This window comes from Barbus barbus, assembly GCF_936440315.1.
Source record: "Barbus barbus genome assembly, chromosome: 13".
Lineage (NCBI taxonomy): Eukaryota > Metazoa > Chordata > Actinopteri > Cypriniformes > Cyprinidae > Barbus > Barbus barbus.
This window is the reverse complement of record NC_136741.1, coordinates 19,968,922-19,988,268: the sequence shown is the minus strand read 5'-3', so window position 1 is coordinate 19,988,268 and position 19,347 is coordinate 19,968,922. Positions and strand designations below refer to the sequence as shown.

The following is a 19,347-nucleotide window of genomic DNA, read 5'->3' as shown; positions in this document are numbered from 1 at the left end:
CATACCCAGCTAGGAAAAAAAATGATAAAAGTACTTATGTTCATCTACTTAAGTGGTATTCTGGAACTATGAATTAAATTGAATAAAACAGCAAAATAATAATAACAACAACATCTTCATCCAACGAAAAAGAGATTTCCTTAGATAAAGTTTGATTAATATGTACATAAGTTTGGACCCATTCAAGATTTTTCAAATGTTTTTGAAAGAAGTCTCTTATGCTCCTCAAGCCTGCATTATTTGATCAAAAATACAGAACAAAACAGTAATATTCAGAATGGATATGTTAAATAGATAAAAAAAAGTGATAGTAATGAGACTTGTTATAAAAGTTTTTTATATTGTTATAAAAGATTTATATATTTCTTTATTTTTAAACAAATTTTTAATAATCAACAAATCACAAGTTATAAAATAAACATCAAGCACTGTTTAACATTGATAATAAATGAGCGTATTAGAATGATTTCTGTAGGATGTGACTCTGAAAACTGGAGTAATGGCTGATGAAAATTCAGCTTTGCATAACAGAAATATATTTTAAAGTATAGAAAAATAGAAAACCATTATTTTAAATTTTAAATAAAAAGAATTCTGTATTTTTGATCAAATAAATCCAGGCTTGATGAGCATAAAAGACTTCTTTCAAAAATATTAAAATAGTAATGTGTCCAACATGAAATTTGCCTAGGGCCTCCTAGTGTCTAGAATTGACCCGGCTACCCACCTCTGCCCATCTCATCTCTTCCATCCAGGGAGCACTCTTATCCTGCAGGACAAAAAAAAGCACCTGTGCACCCTGGGACACCACAGGGAGCACTGCAGTTTCTCCACCACAGAACTGCCATAAAGTTGGCTTGATTTTGGACGTTCGATATTTGCATATTTAGGGACCATCTCTAATGTTACCTGCGATATTAGTATTCACTTTTCTAACTTCTATAGCATATGAGCAGAATAACTTACAGTCATAACACAATCTGTAAACTGTTCATAGGTGTAAACTGTAATGCACCTTTTACATTTTAGATATTTAAAAAAATAAACTGTAAATCATATGTAAAACGATATATATATATATAATTTTATTTTTTATTTTTACAGTACCGAATGGGCTCAAATGCAAAATATACCATAGTTTAAAGTTCAATAGCATTTGAGGAGAATGACACAGGAATGAATAAAGGAATGAAGGAAGGAATAAATAAGTAATTAAACTTTCAGAGAGATTCTATTGCATATTGGTCTGTGTTTCACTGGACCATGGTTAATCTATGATTAGTGTAGCAAAACCACGGCTAATTTGTGATTACCATGGTTTAACTATGGTAACCATAGTTTTTTGGTTTTATTTGTGGTAAAACCACACATTTTCGTTTTTTTCGTATAGGATTTATAATAAAATTCTGTTTTGCTATATTCTAATGAACAATGTTAAACTAGTGAATTTAAAAAAGTCAAACAACCGTATGAATGTTCAAACTGAGTCAACATTATGAGAGTTGATCCTCTTTATTAGTCGCTCTGTGGGTAAATATCGTGCAGTCCGCTGCCGCAGGGTGGCGACAGAGAGCACGCACCGACGTGAATGTAGCTCTGTAAACATGGCGGAAGCTCAGAGGCGTCAACGTGGGGAGGAAGAAGAAAGGCGCTGCGTTCAGAATGAAGCAATGTGAGCCAAGGAATGAAGCGGTTGGGATGGCGGACCAAACGCTAACGGTACTCTTCAAACTTTTAGCTGCGGCCTTTTATGGAATCAGCTCTTTCCTTATAGTTGTAGTGAACAAGAGCGTCCTGACCAGTTACAGGTAAGAAGACTTTTTTTCCTGGAGTGACATACTCTGTGTTTTGCAAGCGCTTGACTGTCTCAAGATGCAAAATGCTCGGGATATTGCGGCAGTATCAGTCTGGTAACGCTGATCTCCATGGGCTGATTTAAACATGCAGTGTTAGACTGAAGCTGGTTGTTTTAAAAACAAAAAGTGCAATGTTATTACCATGCTTTTAGGGACTTATCGCGCTAACCATGTTTTATAGACATCATTGTGATACTAGTATTCTTTTAAGTTCCTTGGATGTATATGGTACTCATTCAGTATTAAGGTTTATATCAAGTATAATGTTGTTACCCTTTCTGTACTTTTGTACCACCACATCCCATTTTTGTTAACATAGTGTGCTACTATCTGGTTTAAACTATTTAAAATGATGATTATCCAGAATTTGCCTTTGTTTTTGTTTTCTTTTAAATGCAAGAAGCCTAGATATTTGCATGTAAATAGTGTAATTGTAAAATAAATGCGTTTTGTATGGAATAAATTGAGTCACTGATTTAGTTATAATTAAAAATCTCACAATCAACAATACATTACATATGATGCTTTATTTTATGATAGCAATCAAAAGTAGTTATAATAGAAGAAACATGTAAACAAAACATTGTGCTTTCAGTCTTTGCTAAAAAGCAGTCTTTCCAAACAGGTTCCCCTCTTCGATATGTGTTGGCATTGGTCAGGTGGGATTTCTTTTGTCAAAAGTTTTTCTCACTTTCCATACTTTGGGCTTTGCATGTTGTGATGCAGAGCAGAGTGACATGTACATATCATGACTTTACTTCGCAGATGCTGGCAACAATTGTTGTGTTACGGGTGGGAAAGGCCCTCCGGGTGATCACCTTCCCAGAATTTGATGGTAGCATACCTAGAAAGGTGAGGAATGCTGGCTCTTTAAACTTGTGCGTGTTGTCACGTGTTCTTTCCCCAAAGAACACATGTGCAAGTCTTTTTTGTTTACATGGGAAAAGATACCCACATGGGGCTGCAAAACAATGCAGCTTTGTAAGTGTTGCTCGCAACTTTCTTGTTGTTATGCTTTCTTAATATCTACCTTCTTGTAATTTCAGGCATTTCCGCTACCTCTTCTCTATGTTGGAAATCAAATAACAGGACTCTTTGGGACAAAAAGACTTAAGTATGATGCAGTACATACAGCTTTAAACATTGCATATGACACGTCTATCATATTATTTTGTATTTTATGCATTGTTATCTAATTAAATTGTTTTATCTTCCTTCAGCCTGCCAATGTTTACAGTATTGAGGAGGTTTTCAATTCTCTTTACAATGCTGGCGGAAGGTTTCTTGTTAAAGTAAGTGAAAGTTCTCCAATTACTACAATGTTTCTGATACCTAATTGATTAATATTGTGATTGTCATTGGTTATGCCCCTCATTATAGGAAGAAATTCTCCCGGAAAGTTCAGCTGACAGTATTTACTATGATTCTAGGGGCCTTTGTAGCTGCAAGGTAAAATTTTACAGTGGCTCATTGTTTGATAGAATACAAAATCCAATAGAGTTCAGCCTTATCTTGCTGGAAGAGCATGCCAATTATACACTGCTTTATAGAGGAATGTTATTGCTTATAAGACTGTTGCAACATAGAAGTTAATTATATATCACTATCTTACTTGAGTATGAGGAAAATGCTCCAACCATGTCTGCAAACATTTAATCACATATGTTTTTTACAGTGTTTGATGAGTGCCCTTATATTTCTTGTGCAGTGCTGACTTGGCTTTTGACCTGCAAGGGTACGTGTTCATTTTAATGAACGATGTCTTAACTGCTGCCAATGGAGCTTTTGTGAAACAGAAACTTGATTCTAAGGTAAGGAAAGAAACCCATTCATGATAGAGATTACTGAAATACCATGAATGCTCCCTTAAGCAGCAGCTGTTCTCTGTAGTCGTTAATTGAGATATACTGCTTTCCTATGCTTCCACAAAAATGAAGCAACTCCCAGTCTGAACAAAAGTTGTTCACATATGCATGTTCTAACATTTCAACCACCGGTTCGGTTTCAATATATTTAGAAGATATGCCTGTGCTTGTATTTGATGAATCCGAGAGCGCTGGCAACATGAGCGGAGTTTATTGCGTTACCCCACTGGCTTGGACTGAAAAAAGAAGTCATGTGTGTTCTATTTGAGGCCTCCAGAGAGAGTAGTTTTATAACTACTACAGACTGTGTTCAGATTTATCTAAAGCACCGACAACGTCAAATTTTTACAGCCTGTTATAGCCTATGCTCACTTCCTGAATAAAGCCCCTTGGCTCACTTCAGGTGTTTGTATACCATCTGTTTCTCTGTTGAAAAAAGAGCAGCTAGTGTAGAGGGTGCGAGAGAAGAGGGAATCATGACATGGCTTTACTGTCTTTTTTTTTGTGTGTGTGTTATAGGAGCTGGGAAAGTATGGCCTGCTCTATTACAATGCTTTATTTATGATTCTTCCAACACTGCTATTAGCACATGTCACAGGAGATATGGATAAGGTAAGTTGTTTTTTTTTTGTTTTTTTTTTTAATTATTATTATTATTTTTTTCTAAGAATGCATATAAATATTTATAATCTTTATAAATATAATTTATCTCTTTTTTTCCACAAATTTTGAAACACTATAATTTATATATAGCATTCTCCAATGATTGAGATTGGCTTTGGATTGATCTTAAGTATATTAACATCTTTTATTTTTAAACATTATATTTTTTTTAGTTTTTTCTAGCTCATTAATAAAAATGTGTTTCTTAAATAACAATAAAAGCAGTTGCACACATACAGCAGATTTTGGTAATGCTCAGTTATATATAATATATTGTGTTTACATGCCAGATCTTAAATAACCCCAGGACTCTAGTCACTCCTAAGAGTCCGTCTCTCAACAAGACCTTATACCCACCGATGATCTGGCAACCACGAACACACCATCTGCTCAGCTGCAGTGAGCTCACATTGCCAGAGAACACACATCATTAGCCGATTGGAACGACTGCACGCTTGTCATAAATTCTCTTGAAATCATAGCAAGCTGAATTACATAAATTTTAGCTTGTCTGTTACTGCCTGAATGCTTTTCCCATGAAAAAGTAACTGCATTTTCTTAGTCAAAAAGTGTGCTGCATCCTAGTCTTTTTGAAAAAGCTGCAAGAGCACAAGGCTTAGTTGTTTGGGAGGTTAGGATGACAGGACCCTGCTCCATGAATGCCTCATTTTATTTAGCTCAGTGTGTTCACAGTGAGGCCCGGTTTATTTGGCAGTCGCTGCTTCAGGAAGGAGAGAGGACAGGAGGCAGTGTGTTTCTTGCACAAAGCCGCCATTATACCAGTCAGCAAGCAAGCAGAGTGAATGTAGTAGCTTACGGAGTTAGGTATATTCCTTTTAGATGAGCTCTTCTCCTCATTTTAGACTGGTTGAGTGGATTTATTGTTTTTTTGCTCACCATCCGAGTAATTCTCTGCAGTTTGAATCTATGAAACAAATGTGGAAAGTCCTCTTTGTGTTATGTGTGACTTTTTACCATATAAGAGCTTGACCTACAAATTCCCTTACAAAGAGCTCCATAACTGGGAAATGTAATGATTAACTAAAGTAATTACTCTGTTTGTGTCATTGAAGGATCTCTAGGCAATTATTTCATTTTAGTGTGTCCTTCTATGCATCATTAAATGTTTTCTTTTTTTTCCCCCTAGGCTTTTGAATATGAAGGCTGGTCAGATGTGCTTTTTATAGGTCAATTCATTCTCTCTTGTATAATGGGGTAAGTTAAAATAGAAACTTTGTATTTGGTCAATACTAGGGCTGTCTAAATTAATGCAATTTAAATACGTTTAGTGGCATTCATGTGTTTAGTTTTAATTTTGTTAGTTTTAGTTTGTAATTTAGTTGTCATAAAAGCTCAACAAATGACATATCGCCAAAAAATAAAACACCATCAATCATAGCAATGCAAACACTAGCAGATGACAGATGATTTGCTAAACCGCCTAAACGTCACGCTCCTCAGCTCAGTGCATGCGCTCCGTTTGTATTGTAAACAATGACATCGTCAATATTGCTTATAAATTTGAGCCCGATTGAGACACAGAGAATATTAGTGAAGAGGATCTTTGCGCAGAACCTGTGCAAGCTCACAGCTCTTAATGTTATGTTTTTTGTTTGTTGTTGTCTCTCACTTTTAGATACACTGCTATTTGTTAGTTTCTAATATACGGTTTTATCCTGATTAAAGCTTTAATACAGCACAGCAACTGCATACGCTTCCATGTTTAACGCTTCTCGTAGCTATGTAAAAAATATCTGTTTGTCTATACACAAAGTGTATAATTGGAACTGTTCATTGTTGGAGCTGAGCTGGTGAGCTGATGATCTGAATGAGAGAGATACAGAGCAGAGGACGCAAGGAACAGGATTAAGAACCGCTGCTTTAGAACATTGGCTTTGAAACTTGTGAATCCATTAGAATCATTAGAAGACAGGATCTCGATTCTGAATGGATTTTTCCGTGCACCCCTAGTTTTGACGGCATGGCAACAACTCTTCCTCTTCTCTAAAGCAGTGCAACATGGGCCCCATCCCCTTTATTGCTAATTCCCGGGGCCAGGGTTTATCTGGGTTTGGGACGTCACAAACCCGGGAAGTATCTCGTTTTAGTCTCTACAAGCCACTTTTGTTGGCATTAAACTGCCATAATTTTAAAAGACGTTTGCATTGAACTTTCAGCATTGCAACTTTGCAGATATTGTTTATGCTCAAACAGTAACATTACACACTAACTAACGATAAAAAGTTAAATCGCAATCAACCACCCCTTTAATGGTAAAAAAAAAAAAAAAAAAATCTCAAAAATGCTACAGTAAAAGAGTGTTAATTGGTTAATGGTAAATTCCACACACTTTCTATATAATAGTATTTACCTCAGCTTAGAATAGAAAAGATAAGCGTGATGAACTTTACATTTTACATGTAGAATTTAAGTACTTCAGTAGGTTGGTATATTAACATTATATAAGTTAATAAAATGTTTTTAGTTTAAGCTTAATCCATAAATGCTAAATTGTTGCTACTGTATTTTTTTTGTTTAAAGTTCTGACAACCTCAGTTTAATAGTAGTAACAGTACATCTTCTGTTGGTACATTTACAGGTTCGTTTTAATGTACTCCACAGTACTTTGCACACAGTATAATTCTGCGCTAACTACTACCATCGTCGGCTGCTTAAAAGTAAGAATGTTTTTTTCTTAAACGTACCAAGATAAAGTTTGTCCTGCTTTTTGTTATATTAATGACTTTTGTGTTTCTGCAGAATATATTGGTGACGTATATTGGAATGGTGTTTGGCGGCGATTACATTTTCTCATGGACTAACTTCATTGGTCTGAACATCAGGTAAGAAGTGAGTTTTCCCAGTAGGAAACAGATGGGATGCATGGATTTAGTGTGATGCTAATGATCTGATTGCCTGTACTGTGTCTACTCAGTATTGCTGGCAGTCTGGTGTATTCCTACATTACCTTCACAGAGGAGCAGACCACCAAACAGAGCGAGAATGCCAACAAACTAGAGGTCAAAGGGAAAGTGTCTGTATGACCAGTGGTTTGATGTTCGTATATAATGCACCAAGCTGTATCAATGAGTTCTTGTATTTCTTGCAAGAGTAAGAAATCACTCCTAAGATGTTTTTTATTTTTCATTATTATTATTATTATATGAAGAAGATATTGACTGTAAAATGTACAGCAGATACTGGCAGGATATCGTCTCAAATAAAAGATTCGGTACTGGAATGTGTCATTCCAGAGTAAATATTTGCCTGTTAGTTTTCACTTCTGTTAAGAAGTGGTGTCTGTGTTACAAACTGATGGTTTGTGTCCTGCAATGTTGGGCACTTGCCACAAATTGGGAATGAGGACTGTCATAAGTGTTGAAACAACTGTTGTATTGTCTATTGAAGAGTACCTTTAACTGGGTTTTAGTCAGTAAGGCTATTTATTTTTATGAGAGTTGTTTTTTATTGCTAGGATTGTGAATTCTAGCTATAAAAAGGGAGTTTACATATATTGTTTAAATAGTCTTGTGACAGTTCTGGTACCCTGTTACACAACTTGAGTTTTCAGGACTGTTCCTTCAAACCCTGAATGATAAATGGAAAGTTAGTGTTTGAGTGTGTAAAATAAGGTACATGTTAAGTAGATGTTTTATTTGAGTCTTTTGATAGCAAGCTTTAAAGAACAATATTTTGTGTTAAGCGTTCTCAGTGTTACACAGTGTTCAACTGGACAAATTCCTATAACTGCTTTTGTATTTTTTGTATTTGGGAATGGGATGCAGTAACTGTTTTTTTTATTGATGGAATCATGATAACAGAAAAATGGTGTAGTAATTGCACTGTAACAGTTTACAGGCTTTCTCATTTTTCAGTGATTGAAAATGGATATTAGTTTTTGCAAGAACATTTTAATACAATATACACAAACATTTCAGTATTTTGAGTAGTCTTGTTTAAAGTTGCTGGCTTTGGGTGAATCAGAAAGAGAAATGAGAATGTTTCCTACATTTATGTCTGATGTATTTTTTACAAATGCAAAATGCTAGTCTGAAAATATCACCAATTGCTCAGTTATTTCTTGTACATCTGGAAAATCTGATGCATTCTGCGGTTACTGAATGAATGTCTGTTTTCATTCATGTATGCCACTTTTGGAACACTTTGTTCATTGCTTGGAGATTCAAATTTTATGGATGATGTCCATTTGTGTGCTTTATTTTTTCAGCATTGATGAAGACATAAGTATTTTATGTGTTCAACTTGTGCTTTTTATTTTTCATGTCTTTTTTTTTTTTTTTCAATGTTTTTTTATTGATTTCAGTTAAAGAAGCATTTCTTTATCAAATTCATATCTGCAAATTCTCAGTGATTGTATCAGTGAGAAACGAGAAGTGTATACCATTTAAAATACCTCAGCTCAAAGAATATGTATTTTATTTCATTTTCTGATGTTAACCAAAATAAAATCATCTTTTTTATTTTTCACATTGCCCATCGCTTCTATGGCAAGAAATTCTGTACTACTTTCACTAGGGTTGTTTATATGTTATTTGTTACTAAAAGCCATGTCATCCAGGTTTTAGGTCAGCAAAACATACCATTGTAATGGGATGTCCAAGCAAGCACCCATGTTGTGACTGCTCCATGTAAAATAAAAAATAAAGCTTCTTATTTGAGTTTACATGATTTTAAAACAAGATTTTTTTTTTTCAACTTAGAATCATTTCTATATGGGTAAATCTTTTTAATGATGGAAAAATGTCTGGCTGCATTGTTTAAAATATGAAACTGACATAATGAGTCTCTAATAGCTAGAATTTCAAAGTAGATTTGTAATTGTTGTATTGTGGTAATATGTTTCAATATCAATCATAAAATGTCTTCCTTTAGTATTTTTTTAAACCTTATAGTAAAGAGAGGGAAGGCTAATTTTGAAATACTCAAACGTTTTCCAAATGAAGAGTTCATTTGCAAAAACAGAACTTTTAACAATTTTCTAAAATCATTGTTTTTTCATTGTGCGTTCCAATTAATCTCAATCAAACTGCAGTTGGGTTATTTTGATTTAGTACAAATAACTTAAAAAATACAGCTAACTAATACAATAAAAAACATGATACCATAAAACATGATTTTTGAAATTAGATTTTTATAAAAACGGCGTTATCTGTTTTTGCAAATAAACTCTTCAGATATTCCAGTTGTGCTCGTCACCTTTGGGCAGTGTTTGGGTCGTGACTTTTATTTTGTAGTATTCACCACAGTAGTGTTGCTCTACTCGTTTCACATAATCGCTGGCTTCACACAGAACCTACAACAACTATGGCGGAGGTAAGAGAAACATTACAAAATCCAGCAAATAACGCACTTCAGCGGTCAGTGCAACCTTTTAATAAATTGTATTCATTTATAATTTTAAATATTGCAACGACGACCTACTTCTTAACATTCAGCCCTGAATAATTAGCGAACAGGTTAGGGCGCCCAATTTGAATGTGTTAGCAGCTAGCAGCTAACTTGTTGCCTGAGCGCCAAACTCACATCTAGTTTATTCCTCAGTGTTTATATTAAGAAACACCAACAATGCCCAATGAATTATAACCCGGTGCACTGTTATTTCGAGTCTCATTCATTAACATGAGCTTGTACGTGGTTTAACAGCTTTGCCTCTGACTGTAAATGATACTTCATAGCTGCTAATCAGATTTAAGTCATATATCATCTTTTTTCTTATGGTATTTGTTCTTAAAGTTTGATTTATAATTTTTTTTTGGGGGGGGGATAAAAATTTCTTATTTTCTTTCCAGCCCTCATTAAGTGGTTCAGGCTCTGAAGGTAAATATTTTTTATTTTCCTAGCAATAACAAAATTAAAGTAGGCTCCATCAAAGCCCACTTCTATATTAATGTATTATATTAAATAATTTATGTACATTTAATATATATAGTGTGTGTGTGTGTGTGTGTGGATATTGTTAGTGTGTATCTCTCTGTACATTAGATAATTATATCAATAAATTATTTTAAAAATATGTCTGTTAAATAGGAGCACATCCAGTGGTCCAGAATGAGGACAGAGACTTTGATCCTTCAGCAGACATGCTCGTACATGACTTTGATGATGAGCAGACATTGGAAGAAGAGGAAAAGCTGGAGGGAGAAACCAACTTCAGTGCTGAAATTGATGACCTCACTCGAGTATGGACCTTTTGTTCTTTTTAATAATTTAATACATACATTTGTGATGGTATAATGTGGCTTATTAAACAACCTTCATAGGTCTTGATTCATCATTGTACTACTGTCTGGTTTGGTAGGAGGGTGAGATGCCCATTGAGGAACTTCTGAAATTGTATGGCTACAGCACTGGTGGGTCTCCAGAGGAAGAGGATGGAGATGTTCAAGAGGAGGATTCTTCAGAGAATAATTGCAGCAGCCATAGTAAACTCAAAGTAAAGATCTACATGAAAACAATGAATCTATATGTTGTTGTGTGGATAAACATACTAAATCCATCCAATCATTGTTGTGGCTTTCAGGAGGACGAGAGGCAGGAGGTTGATCAGGAGAATCAAGAGGATGAGGATGTGCAGTCGTCTGGTGAGGAGCCTCCGTCTTGCAGTGTTTCTCACAGCACAGCTCAACTCCTCTACCCACGGCCATCCAATTACTTGGCAGGTAATACTACACTGCATGTTAAACATTTATAAAAGCTTGTTTCATCCATTTTTCTTTTCTTTTTTGCTTTCACAATGGAACAATTTTCAATCTAAACTCAATTCAGCTAGAAAAGTTAATTGCGATATGTAACCTCAGAATTTAGAGGAAAAAAGTTAGAATTGCGAGATGTAAACTAAAAAAAAAACGTTTCTCACAATTGTCAGAATTTTGAGAAAAAGTATGAATTGTGAAATATAAACTCAGAAATGGTACAGAGAAAAAAAATAATAATTTATATATATATATATATATATATATATATATATATATATATATATATATATATATATATATATAATATGAACGAATGTACAAACAAAGAAATATTGTTTTATTCTATGCTCACCAAGCCTGCATTTATTTGATCCAAAATACACCAAAGCAGTAATGTTGTTAAATATTTGTACTATTTAAAATAACTTTCTATTTACTTTACTTTACTTTTGTCATTTAGCAGACGCTTTTGTCCAAAGCGACTTACAAATAAGAAAAAGTAACTAAAACTAAAAAGTTACAACTCTATAAATACTATATACCCACATATTTAAGAAAATAAAGAAATTAAATCAAATTGACACATGCATATAACAACTTTTCATAATAAACATATCAATGAAAAAATTAAATAAAAAGCAATACTACTATCCCTTGCCGGTGTCCCTGCCCGGTGGAGTCGCACGGTAGAGTCGATGGTCTTTACACTCTTTGGTCTTCACACTAAGAGGGCTTCACACGACGACTGCCGCGACCGCTGCCGCGGTATAATAACCTTTATTATACCAATCCAACAAATGATCATTTCAATTCAGCTGGACCCACTTTCCTGTTTATCAACTACAAATGGCCAAGAAAGTGCACACACTGACAAGATACACGATACAGTACGAGACCAAACGCGATCAGATTTCAGTTTATTTGAATATATTTTAAAATGTAATTCATTCCTGTGATCAAAGCTAAATTTTCAGCATCATTACTCCAGTCTTCAGATCCTTCAGAAATCATTGTAATATTCTGATTTGCTGTTTAAGAAACATTTTTATTATTATCAATATTTAACAGTTGAGTAAAATTTTTTTTTTTTTTTTTTTCAGGATTCTTTGATGAATATAAATATCCAATGATCAGCATTTATCTGAAATAAAAAGCTTTTGCAACATTATACACTATACCATTCAGCTTGGAGTCAGTATATGTTTTTTTGGGAAAGAAATTATAGAAATTAATACTTTTATTTAGCAAGGATGCTTTAAATTGATCAGAAGTGATGATAAAGACATTTATAATGTTACAAATATTTATATTTCAGATAAATGCTGTTCTTCTGAACTTTCTATTCATCAAAGAAACCTGAAAATATTCTACTCAGCTGTTTTCAACATAATAATAATAATAAATGTTTTTTTGAGCATTAAATCGGAATATTGGAATGATTTCTGAAGGATCGTGTGACTGCAGTAATGATGCAAAAATTCAGCTTTGAAATCACAGGAATAAATTACATTTTAAAATACACTCGCATAGAAAACAGTTATTTTAAATAGTTTTTTTGTGTGAATTTTAGTTTTGCTGTACTTTGGATCAAATAAATGCAGGCTTGGTGAACAGAAGAGACTTAAAAAAAAAAAAAAACATAAAAAATCTTACAGTTCAAAAACTTTTGACTGGTAGTTTATACACACTCACATTACCATTCAAAGGTTTATGAACAGTGAAAGTGACAGTAAAGACACTTTGAAAGTTGCTTCACAACATTCAAAATAATAAGAAATGTTTATTTATATCTACCAAATCAGCATTACACACTATATTATTTAAAATGTAACAAATGTGCACTTGCATGGATGTTTTTCATTTATTTTACCATCTAGTAGATGCCTGGTAGTACCAGCAGATGGTGATATAGATTCAGAGTCTAACTAGATGGGGCTCTATGTGACTTTTTGTTTTAAAGGGGATGAGGAAGAATCTGAAGATGATGATTATATTCCATCTGAAGATTGGAAGAAGGTATATTTTAGATGATTTTCTCTCATGATTTTTTTTTTTTTTTAAGATTTCAGGCATGAATTTTTTCTTCTGTCGTTCATAGGAAATCATGGTTGGTTCAATGTATCAAGCAGAGACTCCTGTTGGCCTTTGCAAGTATGAGGATAATGAAAAAGGTGACAACTGAATGATATGATTATTTAGATGTGATGTGAATATATTTAATATATTTTATACATGCACATTTTTGTTCTTCATCTGCTTGTCTCCTATAAATGTAGTTTATGAGAATGAAGATCAGCTTTTGTGGAATCCAGAGTTAATTCCCGAAGAAAAGGTTGTAGAGTTTTTAGCCGAGGCCTCTAAAGGCAGCGGAGAAGAGACTGGTGTCCATGCAATTCCTGAAGGATCTCACATCAAAGACAATGAACAGGCAGGTCACCACCCAATGGCATATTTACTTAAATCATATTGATGATTCCCTTTTGACATCATGTTGTAATGTAATAGTAAAGTAAATCTAGTTCCTTTGCTTACATTTCAGGCTCTTTATGAATTGTTTAAATGCAATTTTAATTCAGAAGAAGCTTTAAGAAGACTGAAATTTAACGTGAAGCCTGCTAAAGGTGAGTGTTTGTGTACCAAAGTTTGTAAAAAAATGACGTTAGTTTAATATTAGAGGGTTTCTGCAGGTCTTACAAAGTCCAAATTCGGCCATCAACAAATTGAAAATGACTTAAATAAGAGCAGAAAGTCTTAAATCATAAAGTCTTGGTATTAAATGCCATTGCCTGCATTGCGAAAAATGAATATCTGCCTCAGTATATTTGTTTTGCAATACAAATATCCTTAAATCAAGATATATTTACTTATATCATTTAAAGTCTTGAAAAATTAAACAAAACTAAGTGAGTTTATGCTTAAAACAAGAACATATGAAAACTTGTTTTCTCTTTTAACTAAGTTCTGAGCCTATTGGCAAATATTTGTTGACATTTTGCTTCTTGAGTAAATGTGTCTTGATTTAAGAATCTTCATACATTTACTCTGGAAAACAAGACAAAAAAGAAGAATAACATGCAGTGTCATCAGAATGTACAGTAAAAGTTATTTCCATATTCTAGTGGCCGGGAGCAGAGGTATTCAAGCCTTAAGCTTTTTTGTAAAATTAATTAAAAAGTAATGGAGATTAGTTGAAAGTTACATTTTCAAACCTTGAAGTGTTGCTATGAACTCATTTATTAACTCAATGCATCCATATGTTCTAGAGAACACACAATGTGTTCCCTTCAATTTATGCCTTAATTTTTTGGTCACACTTAATTTTGGGGACCAGTTCTCACTATTAACTTTAACTATGACTAATGCCTCAATAAGATACTAATTTGCTGCTTACTAATTGTTAGTTTGGTAGTTAAGTTTAGATGTGGGGTAGGATTAAGGGATCTAAAATATAGTCATGGAGAATATTGAGAATATAATATATTGACTTGTAAAGTCAATTTTGATAATGTACTATTCATTGCAATACTCATGTGCCACAATAATTTTCCTGAATTATATTTACTCAGGGGTTGGGCTTTTTGCAACTAATATTGGTATGATTAATTTGACTAATTAACCAACATATAAAATCAATTAAAAAAATATTTTAATCTATTTACAGCTTAAGTAAAACAGTGTGGCTTCTGCATGAAGTTTATAATAGCAGCATGTGTGCTTCTCAAAACTCTTGACTTCTATGTAGTAATGGTTTTTTACTGTGTTATTTTGGGAAGTATGAAAAGCTCAAGCGCAAACATCCAAGCCTGTGATAAAGCAGCTCTCAGCACGTCAGTCAACATTCTCTCAATGTGTCACCTAAACTAAAATCTTTCTCTCCCTCAGAGGAAATGTCAGTTTGGACTGAAGAGGAGTGTCGAGGTTTTGAGCAAGGACTCAACACTTACGGAAAAGATTTCAGCTCAATACAAGCAAATAAGGTTAGTGCTTAGTCACATTCCTCATTCCAAAACCAACTGCTTTTATAAAATTTTTACTGTTCAAATACTGAATAATTTAGAGTAATCAGTTGGTGAACTTGGCTGTTTTTTCACGAAGGTAATTGTTACTTAATTAAACTTTTCCAGGTGAGAACTAGATCTGTAGGGGAATGTGTGGCCTTTTATTACATGTGGAAGAAATCTGAGCGTTATGATTTCTTTGCACAGCAAACCAAGCTTGGAAAAAGAAAATACAGTCTTCGTCCTGGAGTTTTGTAAGTCAGTCGTCAATACCGTGTGGCACATTAAAGGTCACAAGTCTAAGTCCTCTAATTAAACTCTGTGTATATAGAATCAGATGCAGTGTAAGGTCATATTCTGCCTGGTGTTTGTTTGGCATTACAGAGATTATATGGAGTGTATTTTGGAGAGCTCTGAGTCCAGTGGATCTTCGTCGTCACTTCCCACCTCTTCAAACAACAGCAAATACCCATCTGAGCCAGAGAGTGACACAAATGCCCAGAACGGTCAGGCTCATCAGACTTTTTTTTTAAACTCTAAAATTACAATGCGTTTTAGTGCCATGTTAAAAAAAAAAAAATCTATGATTACAAGAATAAAGTCAAAATGTTTCGAGAATGAAGTCGAAATTACGAGAGTAAAGCTGAAATATTTTGAGAATAGTCAAAATTATGAGAATCAATTCTTAGTAATTATGAGGTTAAAGTTATAATATTTTTAGAGTATATTCTAGCCTAAAGCGCATGCAGATGGCCCGAATTGGGAGCACTGAGAGAAATTGTCTCAGCTCAGAAAAGTCTCAAATTCTGTCAGTTTTATAGCCTGTGTTCATAATTGGTTATAAAACATTACAACTATAAATACTGTGAAGAATTTTGTAACAATTCCTCTGATAATGTGAAGACAGTGTTAACAAAGTTTTTTTTCTTTTCTTCATTAAGTGACACTTTGTGGCGTTAATCCACAGAAAAGATTCATTATTCAATGCATTACGTGTGTGTTTAAGAATATTAAATATTAAACGTATTCTTCTGATTTCACAGGTGTAGGAAGCCATTCCTCCATGCCCCTTCTCTGTGTCACAGATGAGACATCTCGGACAAACGGCTCCGCCACGTGTCCAGAGATTTCCTCAGCAAACACACCACCCTGCTCTAACCCTGACGCCAGCAGCCCGAGCACACAAGTCATGGAGATCACAGTCAAACAGGAGGAGGAAGAAGAACACTGTGAAAGACCTCTCAAAATGCTTCGGACTGACACAGAGCCCAGCAGTGAGGGGTCTGTCCCCCACAACAAAACAGAAACCGTCTGAACCACCAGCAGAAACCCAGAACTCCTGACCTCAGATAAGGGGTTGATACAGGCCCTGTTTTTAAGCATGAAGGTAGCTGAGATGTGTGTGTGAATTTCAGGGATGCAAATGAAGCACATTTCTGTCCTCTCACATTACTGCCACTGAGCTCAGTTCATATCTCAAACACTCATGATAGACTGTCATATCAGACAGTCAACTCTGTAGCACTATTTATTAATATAGGTTAAGATGATCAATGTAATTGTGTTTGCTCTAGGTTGTTTGAAAGAAACATCTGACAGACTGTATTTTATTGTGAAACTTCTGTCGTTTGGTGTGCATAACATTACTCTAGCTCTACATGCACACTGGAAAAGCCCTGATTTTATATGAAGTGTAATACTGTAAATATTCGAAATCTGAAATTATAAAACAAAATACACTTTTGTATTTGGAACATTTTTTATATTTCAGGCAGTTGTAAAAATGTCTTTCTAAAGTTGCGACATTCCATCCTTTTCATTTCTGGATTTCCTATTTGACCAAAGTGAATGGTTGTTATTGGTCTTTTAACAAAGCATTTTTAGAAGATATTTCCTCTTTATATGAAATATTGTCTTATTTTTGTATTTGATTGCTATTTATTTTTTTTAATCAGATATTGGTGACGCATGAGGCCAGTATACAGAGTATATTTGTATAGGCTGGAACGAGTCTTGAATTAAAAAGGCAGAGCAGAAATGAATGGTGCTATTTATTCATTTTCTCACTGTGAGAATGTCAACCCATCCTTAAGATAACAATTTTTTTTTTTTTTACATTTTCTAGGACCTCTGTTATTCCTATCAGAAATGGTAGAGGAAAATGGAATCTACAGTTTCTGTAAATTGGTTGTCATTCATGTCTGCATAGCTCAGGAAAATAAGTACAGAAACATTATAGGGTGTCAAATAGTTGTCCGTTTCAATTAGTGAACTACTCATTCATTAAACTCAGACTATTTACCCAAATCCATACTGTCTCTTGTGATTACTGAAGTGAATCAGATTTTGTAACCTCATAACCACATTTTAGTAGGGTGGATTGTATGCTGCATAAAGATATTAAGCAGTTCTTAATCCAGAGAATCTTTTCTTGTTTGTTTTCCCATCCACATGTCTTTCATAAGGTCTTACTAGGTTTACACCAAGCAAATTGACCTTTTAAACGTTAATAAATTGGTGAGATGGTCCAAGAGCTTTTGTTAAGTTTGTTTGTCGTCTATTCATATGCCTGTACAGCAGGTGTCAGTGTTGCTCTTAATATAGCTGGAAACAAAACACAAACATATTCATTGCTTTTAATTCGAAGCACATATTATACAAGTTAACGTGGGGTTAAACAACCTAAGGGCTAAATGGTCATATATGGGAACACATCAAATTCAATCTTATTATCAGCCCAAGACAGTGAATATGAGAAAAAAAAAAAAGATATATACAGGTACATCTCCAAATATTTGAATATCATGAAAAAGGTCGATATTTTTTGTCACTCAAAGTGAAACCCATATATTATATAGATTCATTACACATAGAGTGAAATATTTCAAGCCTTTATTTCTTGAAATTTTGATGATTATGGCTTACAGAGAATGAAAACCCAAAATTCAGTGTCTCAGAAAATTTGAATATTACATAATATCAATAAAAAAAAGGATATTTTAAACAGAAATGTCAGGCTTCTGAAAAGTATGTTCATTTCTATGTACTCAATACTTGGTTGGGCCTCCTTTTGCATGAATTACTGCATCAATGCGGCGTGGCATGGAGGCAATCAGCCTGTGGCACTGCTCAGGTGTAATGAAAGCCCAGGTTGCTTTGATAGCGGCCTTCAGGCCATCTGCATTGTTGAGTCTGGTGTCTCTCATCTTCCTCTTGACAATAGGTCAGGCGAGTTTGCTGGCCAATCAAGCACAGTAACACCATGGTCATTGAACCAGGTACCTTTGGCAGTGTGGGCAGGTGCCAAGTCCTGCTGGAAAATGAAATCAGCATCTCCATAAAGCTTGTCAGCAGAAGGAAGCATGAAGTGCTCTAAAATTTCCTGGTAGATGGCTGCGTTGACTGTGGACTTCAGAAAACACAATGGACCAACACAGCAGATGACATGGCAGCCCAAATCATCACTGACTGTGGAAACTTCACACTGGACTTCAAGCAACATGGATTCTGTGCCTCTCCACTCTTCCTCCAGACTCTGGGACCTTGATTTCCAAATGAAATTCAAAATTTACTTTCATCTGAAAAGAGGACTTTGGAGCAACAGTCCAGTTCTTTTTCTCCACAGCCCAGGTAAGACGCTTCTGACGTTGTCTCTGGTTCAGAAGTGGCTCGGTAGCCCTTTTCCTGAAGACGTCTGAGCGTGGTGACTCCAGCTTCAGTCCACTTCTTGTGAAGCTCTCGCAAGTGTTTGAATCAGCTTTGCTTGACAGTATTCTCAAGCAGCTTCACTCTGTAAACAGCCACCCCTTTCAGTAATGACCCTCTGTGACTTACCCTCTTTGTGGAGGGCGTCAATGTTCATCTTCTGGATCATTGCCAAGTCAGCAGTCTTCCCCATTATTGTGGTTTCAAAGAACAAGAGATACCTGGAATTTATACTGTAGAGATGGTCATTAATTGAAACTCAAATGTAAATATTCTAATATTTTGAGATACTGATTTTTGACTTTCATGAGCTGTAAGCTTTTATCATCAAAATTTTTTTTTTTTTTCTTTTTTTTTTTTGGCCTGTCAGTAACACAGATAACACATGACAGTACGTATGTGTAGTTATGCTATCATCATTCACAGCCTTTTTTTTTTTTTTTTTTTTTAATATAATTTTTTTTTTATTAATTAATTAATTAAATTTTATATACCCTTTTATTTAACCATACTATGACCGACAAGACCAGGGGACAGAGAAAAC

The 19,347-nt window shown here is 34.5% G+C and overlaps 2 protein-coding genes across 8 annotated transcripts; both read left to right on the top strand.

Annotated features, from left to right (window-relative positions):
* Positions 1–1,570: 1,570 nt before the first annotated feature.
* LOC306879281 (solute carrier family 35 member D2-like protein) lies at positions 1,571–9,077 on the top strand. 5 transcript variants are annotated; one of them, XR_013784999.1, is made up of 13 exons: positions 1,585–1,808; positions 2,482–2,515; positions 2,622–2,708; positions 2,903–2,970; positions 3,077–3,148; positions 3,237–3,305; positions 3,565–3,667; positions 4,241–4,333; positions 5,100–5,209; positions 5,532–5,599; positions 6,984–7,062; positions 7,145–7,227; positions 7,320–9,067. XR_013784999.1 is itself a non-coding variant. In XM_079432092.1 (13 exons), exons 1-13 carry the CDS (start codon positions 1,663–1,665, stop codon positions 7,426–7,428), a joined length of 1,116 nt encoding a protein of 371 aa, XP_079288218.1. In that variant the 5' UTR covers positions 1,641–1,662; the 3' UTR covers positions 7,429–9,077. The 5 variants fall into 5 exon arrangements, 3 of the variants coding, with proteins under 3 accessions (XP_079288219.1, XP_079288220.1, XP_079288218.1); XR_013785000.1 differs by having other exon boundaries at positions 1,641–1,808; positions 7,145–7,234; XM_079432092.1 differs by having other exon boundaries at positions 1,641–1,808; positions 5,100–5,204; positions 7,320–9,077.
* Positions 9,078–9,646: 569 nt separating this feature from the next.
* LOC306878959 (mesoderm induction early response protein 1-like) lies at positions 9,647–17,627 on the top strand. 3 transcript variants are annotated; one of them, XM_079431593.1, is made up of 13 exons: positions 9,647–9,718; positions 10,195–10,222; positions 10,433–10,584; positions 10,704–10,838; positions 10,926–11,064; positions 13,061–13,116; positions 13,199–13,271; positions 13,377–13,528; positions 13,640–13,721; positions 14,983–15,077; positions 15,306–15,352; positions 15,483–15,604; positions 16,142–17,627. In XM_079431593.1, the coding sequence occupies exons 1-13, from the start codon at positions 9,710–9,712 to the stop codon at positions 16,411–16,413; spliced, it is 1,362 nt and encodes a 453-aa protein (XP_079287719.1). In that variant the 5' UTR covers positions 9,647–9,709; the 3' UTR covers positions 16,414–17,627. The 3 variants fall into 3 exon arrangements, with proteins under 3 accessions (XP_079287719.1, XP_079287720.1, XP_079287718.1); XM_079431592.1 differs by having other exon boundaries at positions 9,677–9,718; positions 15,225–15,352; positions 16,142–17,408; XM_079431594.1 differs by lacking the exon at positions 10,195–10,222 and having other exon boundaries at positions 9,659–9,718; positions 15,225–15,352; positions 16,142–17,408.
* The last annotated feature ends 1,720 nt before the right edge of the window (positions 17,628–19,347 follow it).

Bases quoted from the DNA above. Each gene is read 5' to 3' on its own strand.
- LOC306879281 (XM_079432092.1), top strand. From the start codon at position 1,663: ATGAAGCAATGTGAGCCAAGGAATGAAGCGGTTGGGATGGCGGACCAA. The intron at 1,809-2,481 runs GTAAGAAGACTT...CTTTCCAAACAG, and splicing joins AGCGTCCTGACCAGTTACAG to GTTCCCCTCTTCGATATGTG. The intron at 7,228-7,319 runs GTAAGAAGTGAG...GTGTCTACTCAG, and splicing joins TTCATTGGTCTGAACATCAG to TATTGCTGGCAGTCTGGTGT.
- LOC306878959 (XM_079431592.1), top strand. The intron at 10,839-10,925 runs GTAAAGATCTAC...TGTGGCTTTCAG, and splicing joins GCAGCCATAGTAAACTCAAA to GAGGACGAGAGGCAGGAGGT. The intron at 13,117-13,198 runs GTATATTTTAGA...TGTCGTTCATAG, and splicing joins CATCTGAAGATTGGAAGAAG to GAAATCATGGTTGGTTCAAT.